Source organism: Salminus brasiliensis, chromosome 15 (assembly GCF_030463535.1).
Source record: "Salminus brasiliensis chromosome 15, fSalBra1.hap2, whole genome shotgun sequence".
NCBI lineage: Eukaryota > Metazoa > Chordata > Actinopteri > Characiformes > Bryconidae > Salminus > Salminus brasiliensis.
The window spans coordinates 19,772,125-19,789,932 of NC_132892.1; the positions used below are offsets into that span (position 1 = coordinate 19,772,125).

The 17,808-nt window shown below is 43.0% G+C and overlaps 1 protein-coding gene across 2 annotated transcripts in view; it reads right to left on the minus strand.

Annotated features, from left to right (window-relative positions):
• LOC140535467 (rho GTPase-activating protein 6-like) overlaps window positions 1-17,808 on the minus strand; it is a 140,363-nt gene that overhangs the window by 46,283 nt on the left and 76,272 nt on the right. The window contains exon 1 of one of the 2 annotated variants that reach the window (XM_072656856.1): window positions 16,123-16,461. The exons of the other annotated variant lie outside the window; for it this stretch is intronic. Coding sequence (XP_072512957.1) covers window positions 16,123-16,164 — 42 coding nt within the window. The 5' untranslated portion in view covers window positions 16,165-16,461. Of the gene's footprint in view, window positions 1-16,122; window positions 16,462-17,808 lie in introns of those variants that run through there. 2 annotated transcript variants of the gene reach the window in all.

Here is a 17,808-nt window from a genome sequence, read left to right on the forward strand (position 1 = left end):
TGCCAGTGCCACAAAAACCCTGGCATGGACCAAAGCAGCAGACCAGGTGGGTCTTGGTCTGTTTGCAAGTTACTGTGGTGCAGATTCACTGTAGTAAGAATGCAGCATGAGCCAAAGACCTCTAAATGAACCAAACACAGGAAGAACCACCATGTTCTCTCGTTGTTATGCCAAAGATGACTTTCTGATGACCTCAAAATTGGTAATCGAAGAACGAACAATGAATCATTTGGGGTTTGAAACGAAGCTAAAGCACACTCATGATAGACATTATAATATACACTTTAAAATGTGGTTCTTTAAGGGTTTTTTAGGAAAGGCAATGGTTCTACTTAGAACCAAGAAACTCAATAAAAAACATTGGGATGTTTACATGACCAGGTTAAATAGTTCTTTAAATACAAGGAAAATCTTTGGTTCTAAATATCATCAACAGGCTTCGGCTATTACTGCAAACCTGTTTTGCTTAGAACACACACACACACACACACACACACACACACACACACACACACACGAACAGAGACAGAGAGAGAGATAACATCACACCTTGATTATATTTAACCTGGCGATGTATCATGGTTAAATCACAGTAACATGTGACCTCTTGTGGCTAAGGGCTCCAGAATTTCATAGCAAAGATAAAATAATAAAACCCACAAGCTCAGTTAGTCCAGAGTACAGTAGAGTTTTGGGGGTAAATCACTGGTATTACTGTCAATTCTATATATTATTTCAATCTGCCCAATTGGGTTATCATAATCACACTCCTATGACATTGTTTTGGTTTGCTTAACAAACCATTGGGGTGCGTCGCACTAAGCGCAATACTGTACAGGCAGCAGTGCTGTTACTTACCCCTTAAATACAGTACTGGCATTAATAACAGTATAACAATACAATAAAACATGTTAGCATGTTAGGACTACTTCACATTTGAGACAAGCAGAAGCATAAATATGTAATGCCAGTATTCTGAGGGGTGACTGGTTTGAAAATGTTACAGTGAACAATGAACAGTACATTTTGCATAGTCTGCATAGTTGTTTGCTTGAACAACAACAACAACAACAACAAAAAAGGCGTTTTGTCCCTTAAGCTACGTTCACACAGCAAATATAAGCGGCTCACATCCGATCTTTTCATAATATGTGACTTAGTGTTATCAGTGTAGCAGTGTGAACAGCAAAAAACACACTTCTGTTCTGATTTGGGCCACTTTCATATACCGTACAGATATCCCATTCAAATTTAATATACTGCAAATTTGACTTTTACGTCAATCTAACTCGACATCTGCAGAAGCTAAATGGCAGTGGCAGGATAGCGAGGTAACAGGCCTGAAATATTTAGAGTGACGCCTCTCTTCATACCAAATTAGAAGGCAGATATCACAACCACAATGTTTGAAGACATTTCCAAAGAAATGGCTGAACATGGCCACGGGAGGAGGAAGTAACTACTAAAAAGCTTAAAAGCCAAGTTTAAAAGAAGCCACAGACAAATCAAAGAAGCGCCTGTGGCCGAATAACAAGCCCTTTTTACAGCGAGCTCAAATGATGCTCTGTGATGAGCCTGTGCTGGGGAAAATGAATCCTTCACGTGAAGCATTGCTCCATTTCATATGCGTGTCAGTTTAGGAGCATGAACTGTTCAGACGAATTTTTGGTAACATTATGAAGATGAGAACAGCCTTAAAAAACACTGGATTCGGTGAGAAAATCAGATTTGGCCCACTTTACCTGCTGTGTGAATATAGCCTGAAGTTGAACTCCTGTCTACATACAGAATAGGCACCTAGGCACTGATCAGTATTTGCAGCTACTTTAAGTGATCCTATCATTGTTTGAATGGAAAAAAACGTGGCACCCTTAGTCATTAAAGAACACATGACAAAAACGACACCATAAATAGACCAGCAGTAACACTGCAGAAACACTGCTACCAGCAGCTTGAGCAAGAAGCCAAGCTCCTTTAAGCTCACCACTGAAAAAGGAAATGAAAGTAACTGTGTTAACTATGAACGCTGCTGAGGAAATGAAGTGCATGTGGGCCAACGTGCATCAAGACTAGGAGATTACCATCTTTCATTTTATGGTAAGAGGCCCTACGAGTCAAATATACTTCATACACAATAGACGCTTTCCATACCACTGCATTCCAACAGGTGCCTCTCCTCACAGATAGGAGATAAGTTAAGATTGCTTGGCCTTCATTGCCTGTTTTCATGGAATGTAATCTTCGGTCAGCCATCATGCAAATCATACCATGGTAGTACATTAAAATACCAAGATTAGTCATTTACTCTACTTGACCCCATGTAAGAGAATTAGGACGTGGCCTTGAACCCCACACAGCATAAATCCAGGAGTTTTGGCTCAACCCTTCCACATGGTACAATTCATACCACACTTCCAACCTGCACATTCTAGCCACCCACATGCTTTCACAAATCTGCGTGAGAGCGTCACTGAGCTCACTTATCCAAAGAGACCGCTTGAGGCAATACAATAAGGTGGAGAGTGTTGCTGAGTTAAAGATAAGGAAATCTGCCTGGTTTAGTGTTGCAGATCAGACAGGAGCGCTACACTGCTTTCTAGAAGACAATAAAAACTCCGGCTGAATCGGAATGTGTAACCCCTTTATAACACTGAGAAATTTTCGGAAGGGCCAAAAGGTGACGGTTTTGATGGTTGGGCGATTCCCATGTGTTGTTTTCGTGCCTGCTTCGGTTCATAGTGACTTCTGTGAGGTATTATAAAGAAAGTCCAATTTGGAACAAAAAGCCATTTATCAAAAAGCCCATTCTTTCAAGTTTCCTGAGACTACAAAAGGGGTTCATATCAAGGGCCTTGAGCCTAATCTTTAAATCTGTAAAACCAAATTCATATGTCCCCAATACAAGATTTACAAGTATCTGCCAATACCAGCTCTGACTTAAATACTGGCTAGATGGCTATTCACTTTTCTCCCAAATAAGATCTAATTAGCTTGAACGAACAGCATTCACTGGTTGAGTAACAGCACATGTGAAAAGTTTCAGAGCTATGGAAAAATAAAAATCGCCATAACGCGGAAACACAGGTACGTAGGGAAGCATAATCTTGTTAAGCTCGACCAAACAGCTTTTAACTGGATGTTAAAATTCACATTTCAGAGCAGTGAATTGTTAATAAGGTGCCAGTTTAAAAACAAGAAGTGCTTGCGCAGCAGTTTCTCATTCAGGTACAAGTCTCTGTGTAAAAAGCTACTAAACTTCAGTGTGTGTTAGTCTTTGAACAAGCTGCTTAAACTCAACTATTGGTTTCAGATCCAAAAAAATAAAATAAAATAAAAAAACACATGGAAACAGAAAGTGCTGTAAATGTAAAAGTTCTATTAAATGTCTGTTTAATTGGTAATAACTATTTATGACTGGTTATTTAAATGTTTGGTTTCATAAACTTTGCAAACTTTCTGAAGCTTCATGGTATCTGTGCTCTCTATTGTTGAAACAGATACTGTGTGTAAGTGCCAGTATTGGCACTGTTACCAATATGGCATCAGTGCAACACTATATGCAGTTGCAAAGCATGCAGTAAAGGCAACAAACCTTTATTTTTCAACTGCTTGGGTCTAGCCCATTATTTGAAAGCAGAAGCCACCTAGAACTCAGAACAGCTCACTCTGAAAGACCCATGAAGGTGCCCTGTGGGATGTTGGAATCAGATCATTGAACTCCTGTCGGATACAAGGTGGATTCTCCACACACCTGGCGGGTAAACGGCGCACAAGTTTCCGTCCATACAGAGTCATGCAAAAGCAAACAGGACTCATCAAACCATGTGACCTTCTTCCATTGCTCCAAGATCCAATCCAGATGCCTGTGTACCCATTGTAAGCAATGTTTTGATGGTGGGCAGGGGTTGGCATGGGTACACTGACTGGTCAGCCGCTACACAGCAGGTTGTGATGAACTGTGTAGTAAGGTATTGCTCTCAAATAAATTCTAAGACGTGTGATACTTTAGCCTTTCTGCCGGTTCCGCCCGGGTGGGATAGTCTTGCTCTCACACTCAATGAGCTTTGGGAACCAAATAGCCTGTTCTTTCACCATCGTCAGTAGTTACTCACCACAGTTGATGCGCGCCAGGTGTGGCCATTTTCAACATCCTTCAATCAAGTGGTCTTGTTTTAATAAAGTCCCTCAGGTCTTCCCTCCTGACCATTTCTTCAGCATCCAAAATCGGACGGTTCAGACACAGCAAAACACAAAGAAAGGGTTCTTCTGACAACCTGGGAGACATTGTTTGAGCCCACCAACAGAGCTTTGCTAATCCTAGTAGCACACCAGTTAGGACATTGAGAGGGACACACAAGAGGTTGACAAACAGGACTGCTGTTTTAGTGGTTAATAGAATTATACATGTGCCTAACCTTTTCCCCTGACCTGCCCTGGATTACCAGCGCTCTCAAGGGAGCTTGGTTGAGGAGGTGAAGCTGAAAGCTTTCTCAGAATGCAGGGTAATGGACCGTGCTGGAGCAGACAGGTGAGAGGGGTTTCATGGTCTACTGGAGCCTCTCAGCCCACAGACAACCACAGGAGAAATGGAATTGGGCAGAAGATAGAAATGAACGCAGGGAGTGAAGCAGGCCTATACCGCTCTGCACTATATCTTATCTCGGGCCTTACTGACTTACCCTTTGACCTCTCCTGTTTATATTTGGACATAGACACTCTATAAACAAGTGACAGCAGGCTGGACAGACCATAAGAGAGAAGAATCCAAGTGTCTTGTGCAAGTCTTCTCTAGAGGTTCTGTAGAGGGCCATTGAGTAATACATGTTCTACATAGTTCTGCATGAAACAAAAGGATTATGTGAATCCTAACTGAAGTTAGAACTGAAAAATGTGGAGGATAAAAAGACAGAAAATAGACAAACACCCTAAGAAAGAGTGGCTTAAACACTGTCACGGTGCACAAGAACTACAGATATTACAGTAGGTTTTATGTTCCACTGTGAAATAGTTTAACTCTGCAGACTCTGAACTGCTCTGTTACCTTCTGAATACCTTCAGCTGTGAATAATGTCCGTTAGCGGTGCCTAGAGGGCGCTAGGGGGCGCCAGAGGGCGATCTGCTGGAACAATACAAAGGATTAAAATAGCCAATTCCAGATCCATTCAAATATGCTTGGATCGGCCCTAATCCCAATCCACTGGACGTAACTGGGACGTGCCTACGCGCTAGCCTTCACCCTACCAGTTTGATCCCATCATGTCTGAAAGGATGGGGCCTAGCTGGCCAGTGAAATTCGACCACAATTACATTAAGGAGAAAATATTTACAGTGGATTACATGTTTAGATTTGATATTACAAACAACATACAAATGTGTGGACAAAAGTAATTAGACACCTGCTCATTCATAGTTTCTTCTGAAATCAAGTCAACAGTCAACAGTCGAGTAACAGACATCTTTTTACTAGACTCTGGCCCATTGCCATGAGGGTTTGATTGTATTCGGCGACAAGAGCGTTAGTGAGCCCCAACTTCCCAACTCACACAAAACGTATTGGATGGAGCACCAACCATCATTCCAGAGGACACAGTACCACTGCTCCACAATGCTGAGGGTGGCTTTATGCCAATCTAGCCCATACCTGGCATTAGGCATTAATCAATAGGCTCATGTTTATCTGCTCCAGAGAGTCCTATTCTATTGGCATTACCTCTCTACAGGCACTAGACAAGCTGTTTGTGTATACATTTGCACATCTCTGCCAGCAATGGATGCCACTTAAAGTAGCTAAATGCATCCAGTAGAAGGGGTGTCCACAAACATTTGGACATATTGCACATTTTGTATCAGCATCTGCAAAACACTGAACAATTCTCATCAGCCCACAATTCTCACTTAACACCCCCTCCCCCTCTCCATGGTGCATTTGGTGGGCTAACGTCATACTAAGGGTGCAAATGCACGTCTAACACATGTAGCCACCATTCATTCGACTAGTCTCTGACACGCATGCACAAACACACTCACACACAGAGCCCACAAGTGGACCACTTCATCACTCCATAATATACACACATGTATGCAGGTCACTCAATAACAATCCCCCCTATGCACGCCTCATCCCAGAAAAAAGCAGTGAAGGTCCTGGCACTAACCCAGGCACTAAGTGGTAAGGTCTGTAGGCTGCTGCTTTATGTCATATAATGGTGACCTACTTGCATGTGTTAGCTGTAGCTACGGGGCTATGTTTTCACACTTTCTCACTTTTCTCTTTTTATACATTTTGCTTCATCATTCATCAATCGTCTTGTCGTCTGTTCACAACCTTGGAAAGGAAGAACAATAAATAATAACTCAGGAAGGAAGAAAGATGGAGAACTGTGTTTGATCTTCATGGTTAGCTCCAGGATGTGGTTCCAGCAGTAGACTTTACTGTTTATCATTAACTAAACAAGTTACACAACAGCACATGCTGAACCATTTGCGAAGAACCCACTCCGCGTTCAACTCGCATCCATTTGACAAGGCGTCCGTTCCATCCGACGTGCTTCTCGATGCACATTTACATTAACAAAGCTCTTTTGCAGCAAAGATTCCCAAATATGGCTAAATTGTGAAATAACCAGTCCAAGCCAACTGGAGCTGGATAGGTCTTTTTTTTTTTTAAATATGCCGCAAAAATGCATATAATTGCAGGAATACGTACTCTAGAGATGACAGTAAAACATCCTGCACATGCTTCTGTAAACTCACAGGCATGGAGGCCTGGTATTTGACCCCAACTAATTTAGCATTTGACCTCGTGACCTTTGGGGCAGGATTAAAAAACAAAAACACAAAAAAAAGCTCCTAAAACATTTAGAAACATCTGAAAAACATCTGAAAGGTTTAGCGTTGTAAATAGACGAGCAGTTTAATCTTTACAATGTATTTAAAAAAAACGAAATCTGTCTGGCTTGTTAAAATATTTACAGAAAGGGGTCTATAAAAACGCACAGCTTGTACTTTTTACAGATGTGCAAAGACTTGTGGAAATTAAACAGCTCCAACAGTGGACATAATTTAAAGCGCAGTTTAGGCAATTTAATAGTGCATGGCTCTTTTACACACACCACATGCGTACAGTCCTGTGCTTAAGGCGTAGCTGAATGTCAACTATTTCACTTGGTAGTGTGTGTGTTGGGGATAACATTACAATAAAGGCAAATAAACATCATCACAGTCTAATACAAGTGTTGCTAGTATGTGATTTGCTTTGAACTACACAGGCTGGATCCTAGAGTTATGTCCCCAGCCAACACATCCAGCGCTGGATGATAATTACAAGTAATATTAAGCTTCCTTAAGAAGAGGTTTGGAAGTGGTTAAACAAAACACACTGAAACACACAGACTCACTACTTTCTATATAAATGTTTTCTGAATTTATTCTAATATTAGTGTATTTCTGAGCAAATAAACATCCACAGCTCTGAGGAATAACTTATTATAGTCTTCTCAGGCACCTAAGGCCCTGTTTACACTTGGTAGCTTCATGTGTTGCAAGTATCAGGATTAAACCTGGATGAGGTCAAGCTACCTAAAACTGCAAGTGTAATCGCATTTAAAACAGATTAGAGTGACAGGGTAAAATTTGTTAAATATTATATCACAATATTTGAAGATAATGTCATGATATGCACAATATTTACCAGGATATTTGGACTACAGTGATTTTAATATGAGTGCTGCATTTCGTCTATTTAAACAGCTCTAATTACACAGGTCTATTAGCTCTAATTAGACACAGGTCTGTTGATCGCTCAAACCACTTCAGGAGGTGGTCTGAGACGCATTTGAGCCACATCATAGAAGTGTAGATGAATCCATCTCTCCAAGGTGCATTCAACAACCAAAAGTCCCCCCCAGTACAACCTAAACACTAGCAGTAATCGCAATGAGTGAATCTGCATATTCCAGCTGACTAACCGGAGACACATCCAGAGTGTAAATGCATGTGGTTAAAATCTTTTCAGGATACAATCCAAATACTACTCACATGAAGTGACGAGGTGAAACATGGTTAAGGACTTTTGCTCAGTGTTGAACACAGCAGGGCTCATTAACATGACTTTACTAAAACATTAAGTAACTGCTCCCAGCTTCCCAATATAGATATACAAGCTCTATAGCTATAGTTCATCTTAAATGGATCTATATGGACTAAAGTATTGGGACACCTGTTCATTCATTGTTTCTTCCAAAATCAAGAATCTATATATACAAAAAAAAGGAGTAACTCTCTACTGTTCAGCGAAGAAGGCTGTGCATTAGGTTTTAGAGCATGGCTGTGAGGATTTGATAGAGAGTATTTAGTGAGCTCAGGATGTTGGATGATTACCCGCGTAACTCTTCCTCAACCTGACTCATCCCAAAAGTATTGGATGGAGCACCAACCATCATTCCAGAGAGAACAGTTCCACTGCTCCTCAACTCAATCCTGGAAGGCTTTATATCCTTCCAGCCCAAGCCTGGCATTAGGTATGGTGCCAATAGGTTCATGTTTATCTGCTCCAGAGAGTCCTACTCTATTACAATACTTTTTCTACAGGAACTAGACAAACTGTCTATGAGCATTTGCACATCTGTGTCAGCAACGGGTGCAATACATTCATTAGAAGAGGTGTCCACAAACATTTGGACATGTAGTGTGTCTCTGTAAAAACGGACTCCGACCAAAAGGAGCCCTAAAAGATTTGGAGGCAGAACTGCTTCCAAAAGGCATTAGTGCTTCTTCCTTTGCCTTTGCAATTACAATTAAGCGTTACTCTCATCATGCAGATGGAAATGACCAAACTGGGCCAGCACTGGGGATTTGGGATTGCAGCTAGTGTTTCTCTGCTATTTCAAATTGCTCTGGAAAACCGATGTTCACAACTTCATGCAACATGCGACATCAGATCAGTATTACCAAGTTGTTCTGGTTCGCTCCTAATCTAAAACAGGTAGCCCTCAGCCCCTAACGGGTTGGGGTGGGGTGCAGGGGGCTAGTTTCTGCCTTGAACCAGCCTGTTTGTAGAGGAAGGAGCGGCAGTGCAAAGCAAACACCCTTAGGCACTAGGTAAGTCTTGCAAAGGTACAGCAACATACGTGCCGCGATGCACGGAAGGCATTTGCGAAAAGATCCATGACAGGTATGGAAAGATCTCCTTCTTGAACAGCAAGAGGAATTTCCAACTTGTCTCTGCTGGCAGGCCTGTCTTACCCAAACCTTCTCACTTGGGTCACTTTGCTTTGTCCCTTGAGGACAAGGAAGATTGGTGGAGAGCACGTCCAGGCAAGGAAGCCTCCCCTGTATAGATGTGACGTCAAGAGAGGGACTGCAGTGATATCTCTCAAAATGAAGCGGGATTAAGACAAATAGGTTTAATTACACATACAATATACAAACAGTCTGGCTTTCAATCATTTACACAGACAGTTCAACAGAACCTCGACCTGACTCTCCCAACATACAGCCTTTATCAAAGGAATATAGGAGTGAAATGGATCGTGCAAGTTGACTAAATACTGTGTTCCAGTCATGGTTTCTGTAGGTACGTGCCATATCTTTAAGGGTTTTCCACCTGCATACATCTCAGACGTTGTCTGTCTTCTAAGGATGAACTTCTAAGAACAGCAGAGCTTCACACCTTGGCATTACATTTCCCTTCTAAGGCTTCACGAGTGCAAAGGCTAACTGAGTGTAAAATGCTAGCAGATAAAGTGGCGGCTAATCCGTCGAGGTATTGGGGCTGAGGGTGCTGGTATGCCTTGAGCGTCACTGGAAGGCAAAACCCAGCCACATGGTTGACTACAAGATGGATTAAAAGTTTATGCTCTGGCAACTTAAGAGTGAGCACTCACTCGCTTTCCCTCTCTATCCCTCTTTCTCACTCTCGCTGCATCCCTCCAACAAGTAACCTGGAATTCCGGCTATTTGCACAGCGTTGTGCCAGAAAAATGACAAAATAAAGTATTCTGTTTATACAAGCGCTAATAGCGAAAGCTTATGTGAATATAATCCTCTGATCAGAGAACACACCCGACGTCATGGCCCAAAGCTTAGCGGTGACACCTGAAGGCATAGCCAGGATGCCACAGAGTTCACCGCTTCCTTTGCAGGAATTCTCAGCCCTATCCTAGAGAGTCCTGAGTTCATCCTGAGGCTGAGCCGCCCCAGTTTGGTGCATCTTTAGATACTGCTTTCGCTCTCATATAGTGTCTCAATTATCACTTGAACAGAAAAATCAACAAAACAGACAGGTTCAGGACTTCAAAATGTATAGATGGTTTTAATATACACTGTATGGACAAAAGTATTGGGACACCTGATCATTTATTGATTCTTCTGAAATCAAGGGTATTTAAATGATAAAAAAGGAGTAACTGTCTACTGTCCAAAGGCTTTATAATAGATTTTGGAGGACAAGAGTGTTTGTGAGCTCAGGATGTTGGAGGATCACCACCTCATCCCCAACTCATCCCAAAAGTATTGGATGGAGCACCACCATCATTCCAGAGAAAAAAAAAAAAACACAGCTCAATGCTGGGGGGCTTTAAACCCCTCTAGCCAATCTCACCTGGCATTAGACATGGTGCCAATAAGTTAATGTTTACCTGCTCCGTAGAGTCCTATTCTATTGGCAATACTTCTCTACAGGGACTAGACAAGCTGTGTGTAGATTTGCACAACTGTGTCAGCACACATGGGTGAAACTTCATGTAGCTAAAAGCATTCATTCATTCATTGTTCCGAAGGGGTGTCCACAAACATTTGGACACATATCGGTGTATGTCACAGCGATTCTTTAGAAAGATAAAAAGTTACCCCACTCTTCACAGACAGTTTTGGCTGTGGTTGTGGACGCCAAAGAAAACTGTATTGTTTCCAGACTCAGATTGCCAGTTCTTTTTCGCGTCCTCTCCACAGAGGCATTGCACATAAACTGACACGGAGCTCACCGACCCACCAGAGAGCCAGTAAAGGACTCTGAGTAACACGCACAGATGGAAATGACTTACAGAGTTGACCAGGGGAGGAGGTTTGGAGTCCTGCAGGAGTTACGCAACACCAGAAGACCATCTCTTCTTTGACTCCAAAGCAAGCAGAACAACAAGCAGAACCCAACAGCATGCATAGGGATTTTTCTTAAGCTCTTTATATCTGGCCCACCTTTTCTCTACCTTCTCAACCTAATCTCAATATACATTCAGAGAATTACAGTAACAGTAAGCAAGAGCAGCTCAATGGATTTGAACTTTTTAGGTTACTTTGTGAAATCTGTGTCAAATCTGTACAACTGTCCTCCAGAGACCATCCTGGTTTATCTGCTCTGCCATCTGTATGGAGACCGAACTGTCTAAAAAAAAAGATGTGACGTTGACTTTCACAGCTGAAATGAACTCACTCGAAAACATCAAAACCAAGCTGACAGACAGGCTGTTTTCCAACACCTTGCTGATCTCCAATTAGTGATATTCCTAAATCTGCATTGTTCAGAAACACTATACGGATGTCAGATTATCAAAACAACTGTAATTGTGTTGTCAAGGATTTTGTTGACTTAAGCTTTCCAAGGACATGCCATTGTACTCTGCATATTTTCAGTGGTGCCGCCGACAGAAGTGTTGCATAACAACCTATATCAAGCTACAGTGATCACAAGTTTGTTTTAGAAAAGGAAAAAGAGAAGGTCGTGGCGAGGAATTCAAGATGCCCTGCAAGAATAAACAACCAAAACACAAAAGAAAGCTAAACAAGAAAACAAGCAACTATGTGCAGTTCCTCTCATGTAGGTCCCTGCTGCCTTTGATCTGTTATTTATTGTTATCAACTTTTGTGGTCTCGTACTGGACTGTCGTGCTGCCATGCAAGTGCTACAGTGGTGCTACAGTCAGATCGGCTAGGAGAGCCGTTTCACAATCCACCACAAATCAACACACCAAACATCCACTGAACTTCCCAATCAGCAGCAAACCTGTTCCTTCTTTATCTTTAGGAATCACTTTGGAATGGACTTGCGCCATTCTTGCATTACGAAAACAATGCAGACTCACTCACCCCACCCATAAACACATACTAACACATGCACTCAAAGGCACACAGGATTTCTTTGTAATGCACATTCCAGTTCATTTCAAAATAAAGGCTCCAGCTGCTTCTCTTGGAAATGAAAGGAAAGGCATAATGACCTTCATCAATGATATCTTAAGCATATGCAAACACATCCAGAGTAGGCCAGATACGCTCAACAAAGTCAATAAACTCTGTCAAAGCAACAACTGAACCAACCAAGACGATGGTTTACATGATAGTCTGGGAAAGGCTGTAAACGCAGGCCCTGGGTGTCTATGTATTCTTATGGTTTTGTATGGTAAAGACCTACAACTTCAACTGTTCTTCAACTGTTCCAGCCAATGCCACTTCAGAACCCCTCGAACCCCTCAGAAATTGTTGCCGTCCCGCAAATACCTTGCATCTCCAATTCTGACATCTCAATCTTGCAGTTTTTCTTTACAATGTGTCAAACTTATGATGAATGGGCCGACAGGAACGCTCCAATTGGACTTGGAATTAAATCTTTTTACATCAACCACTGAAAGCTAAGAAAGCCCTGTGAAGTTCCATCTGTTTTTTTTTTCCATGACTGTGACAAAATGTAATATTTCTGCAAATAATCATGTGCTCCATTTGTGTGTCTGTAATATTTGGTCCTTCAGAAAAACAAAGCAAGGCAAAATTCCTACCCAACCATTCATACTGGCAGCCGAGGGAAACGAACGCCTATTCCACACTGTTAAAATATAAGATCCTTGATGAAGGTTTGGAGGTTCTTCAGTTTGAAACTGTGGAGGAATGGACCTGGGTTCAATAAACCCTTTTCTTCTGAAAACCTTTTCCTCAAGGTTCCTCAAAGCACCTTAAGAGGTTCCCCCACAGTGCCTCAAGGATCTTGTATTTTAAACAGTGTAGAGTTCTCAGCAGTCACATAAATTGGGGCTTATGGAAGTACAAAAATCTCAGATTTTACAGCAGAGTATCTGATTAACGTGGCATCCATTGACTTCCATCTTACAAGTCCCGCAGTAGTAGATGGTCCTGTAGGACTGATCAAAGTTTAGCTGTTTCTCAGCAAGTAAGACAAATAAGCGTTTGTAGATGTCGACAGACTATACACCAGAACCACAACGTCTACCAACTCCACCCAAGAACAGAACTTCAAACAAAGCAATTTAGGCCTCATTCACTCTAAAACAGTGGACATATTAGTCATTGTTGACCACACAAAGGCCATACTTGAACCCCCTCCTCCCTTCCAAGTATACTTCCTCCCATTTGAACAATATCCATTTTCCATTTTGTCCCATTTCAGCAAATTCCAAAGAAAAAGGCTGTATACTATGAAGAAACCAGGGCAGATGGTGTCACTCATGCAAAGCATCAGTTTTCTTTCCTTGTGGTCATGGAAGTCCTTCACATTAGCTCCAAGAGGTCAATACGTAACATTTCAGATACCCATACATTTATATATAACCTCTTACCCCCACCCCTCTAACAGTGCTCGATCCAGGTTGCCTTCAGACCTGCGAGAAATGCTGGTCAAGACTCATGCTGACTACCACCACTAAGCTTCACAGAAGCCTGCACAAGACTGACTGACCGACGTGGCCGAGTCGATCCTAAACAGCCTTTACCAGGCCAGTGCAAAGACGAAGAATTAAAAATGCGAACAGGGCCAACAGCAACATGCAAGTTACAGCTCCCCCTGTTGACCAGAATATAGGCTTAAACTGGAAGGCTTCTCCACAGTCCCCCAGGGCATTCATGAGTGTTCATGAGTTACGGCGCTCGCATTTCTCTGCACATCACATGCTTCCTCCTAACACCAGGTGCGCCTAAACAGCCACGCTCCTCTCCGCCCTGCACACTAGGCAGAGTAGATGTGATTACACACATGATTTACTCCCTCACCACAGAAGCCAAGCCTGAACTGAAGACTTGTTGCGCTGGCACATGGCTGATTCAGGCTGCTCTAAACGTGGGAGAGTTTCACAGTGTCTCAGACGGCAGACTGAGCTAGGGTTAGATCTAGAGCATCAGAGGCTGCCATCGACCCGTGCAGACACGAACTGCAGGGTTCAGAAAGAACAGAGGGAAAGCTTCATCCATCTCCAGCCAAGCGACTGATTTTATTGATAGGAAACAAATGCGGAGGACAGACGTTCAGAGGGGGATAACGACGCCTGGAAGCATCTAGATCATCAGTGTCACCTGCTTGTACAGCAGCATCAATTCGATTCAGGTTTTGTTGGCTCGGCTACATGCCTTCATAATCACAGTCGTCGATCAACAAGAAAGGAGGATGGTACGGCATGTGATTAGGTGTGTTGAGCTCTTCATGAAGGTCAAATGTTGTCATGAAGGCACGATGAGCACCTTAATGTTGTGAGGAAGGGTGCAGGGATATGGCAATTTTGGGCTAATGCCACCATCCAATCATTTTCACATGTATGAAATGTGTATGGCGCATATTTCTGTAGAGTTAGAAATGCAGGGAAATGAACAGAATACAGATATTTCAGCACAGCATTAATCCTGCCTAAATTGTGTGGCTGTAGCCCTTATAAAAACATTGGATCGGTATCAGGCGATACTCAGCATTAAGGTACTCCGATCAGGGTAGCTCTGAACGATACTGTAAAAAAACAACAACACTGCGATCCCTTCTTGTTCTGCTATAAATGGAGCAATATAAAAAATAAACCAGTCAATGATTCAGCTTGCCGTGATATTAATAATGCAGTGCGGGTGTCCAAGATTGACATAAAATGATTGATATTGGTCAGATAAGTTTGGAAAAGGGAATTTTCCTTTAATATTAATCCAGTTGTAGCATGACGTGTATGATTTCTATTGCCTTACACGACACTGCACAGCCCTAGATCGAGGTATCCATACACCAGGCTGAAATGGGAATTCCCCAGATTGTCCAACATTTCTGATTCAATTCGTTAAGATGTAAACAAAGCCGTCCAGACTGGGGTGATGGGAAACCTACTGACTCGGACACCTTTTTTTGACAGTCAGGTATCTTCTTAATGCGAAGTAGAGCCTGAAAGAGTATTCACTGCCTTGCACACAGCTCACAGGTTGGATTGGTGATTACAGGTTGGTTCACTGGTGGCTTTGTGCAGTAAATAAAATGGCTATATCTGCAATAGAAACACAGTTTTCTTTTCATTTCCAGGTTTTTAATCACCTTTATGGTCAACAAAAATAAAATCGGTATTTGAAGAGAGCTGCTTAAAAAGATGACAGACCTCAGATGTTTAATTCTGACTGATATTTCAATCCGATTTCTTTACTGAATATCAGAAAATGCGACCGTTTACATGATGCGGACGTAGTGCCACTGAAATACTGGATACTGGCACTGGCCCATAATCCCCCAATCAGTGCATCCCTACCAGTAAGTGCAAACCACTGCGAAGGACCTTGTTTACCTCTCATCCACTGAATGCATGTTATTTTTTCTACATGGATGGAGATGCTCCTGAAGTCCAAACCTGATGGATGTGTGTAAGAAAAACACAGACACACAGAAGAGGAGGCTTCAAGACTGAAAAAGCCACAAGTCAGCCCCCACACATGCCAAAACGACAAGGGCACACAGCTCATCTGGGGGCTGATCATCTGGCAGTGAGGAGTGAACTCTACTCCTCACCTAATCAGAGACATAAGGTCATAAGGAACCAGAGGGGGTGAAAAGAGGGGGTCCTGGGGTCCGGGGGTCCTCAGGTAGCTACAACTTTCACTTGAACGAGCTGCACATAAGCTGGGATACTCAGTCACCTCACAGTTCCTCATTCACCAGCAAGACAGCAAGAGGTCTGCAACTGCAGGAGGGCGAACACGACATTTCCTCACAGGAAACGCACGTGCCCTCGATGGAGCACCACAGCTCTTGCATGATAACGGCTCATGTCTAGCTAGCCACCTTTTCTTCCATGCATCACTCAAAGTCTGAGCAACACGCGACCACCAGAGCCCCTCTTTCTTTCTTTTTTTTATTTATCTGAGGTGGAAATGAAGGTTACTCACAAGATACGAAATGTGCCTGTCGAAGAACACAGAGTCCCCCATTTCCTTCAGGGAAAATCCACATAGAGCAGTCAGAGGAGGCAATGAACCAGCTCAGTTAGTCAAACTCCAGTGCTGAAGAGGCGAGGAGTGAGGAGTCCGTGCGTCGACTTAGCATCAATGCGAACAGAGGAGAAAGTCGCTCAAAACAACAACAAGGAGGAGAACTGCGCCTCAGACGCGCTGGAGGACGAAGTCGCTCGACGAGAAGTATCGTAGCTGCGTTTCTGGCTCCATGTTCAGTCACTACATGCCCACTCTGGCTCCGTGGCTCTCTGCTTTCCGCGATGCTCAGCTGAAGTCACTTCACGCAGCGAGCAGCGAAGGAAGAGCCAGAGGCGGAGCTCGAGGGCGAGGGCGGAGGGGCGCGCGCTACACTACACTGCTCTGCACTGCACGACACTACACTACACTACACTACACTGCTCTGCACTACACTACACTACACTACACTGCACTGCTCTGCACGACACTACACTACTCTGCACTGCACTACACTGCACTACACTATACTAGACTACACTGCACTACACTATACTAGACTACACTGCACTGCACTACACTGCACTACACTATACTAGACTACACTGCACTACACTATACTAGACTACACTGCTCTGCACTGCACTACACTGCACTACACTATACTAGACTACACTGCACTACACTATACTAGACTACACTGCACTACACTATACTAGACTACACTGCACGACACTACACTGCACGACACTACACTATACTAGGCTACACTGCACGACACTACACTATACTAGGCTACACTGCACGACACTACACTATACTAGACTACACTGCACTACACTACACTGCACGACACTACACTATACTAGACTACACTGCACTACACTACACTGCACTACACTATACTAGACTGCACTACACGACACTATACTAGACTACACTGCACGACACTACACTATACTAGACTACACTGCACTACACTACACTGCACGACACTACACTATACTAGACTACACTGCACTACACTGCACTGCACGACACTACACTATACTAGACTACACTGCACTACACTGCACGACACTACACTATACTAGACTACACTACACTATACTAGACTACACTGCACGACACTACACTATACTAGACTACACTGCACTACACTACACTGCACTGCACTACACTAGACTGCACTGCACTACACTACACTGCACTATACTAGACTACACTGCACGACACTACACTATACTAGACTACACTGCACGACACTACACTATACTAGACTACACTGCACGACACTACACTATACTAGACTGCACTACACTACACTGCACTACACTATACTAGACTATACTGCACTATACTGCTCTGCACTACTCTGCACTGCACTACACTGCACTACACTACATTACACTGCTCTGCACTGCACTACACTACACTACATTACACTGCTCTGCACTGCACTACACTGCACTACACCACACTGCACTACACTACACTACACTACACTGCACTGGGGCTGGTGTGTGTGCCAGTGCCCGCTGACCAAGATCAGTGATGTGAGGAGCAAACCAGAGACGGTCAGATAGAAGCAGATGATAAGCTGGACGCGGTTTCGGTGTGTCGTGGTTAAAAGCTGGACAGGAATGTAAAAATACCCGTTTCTGA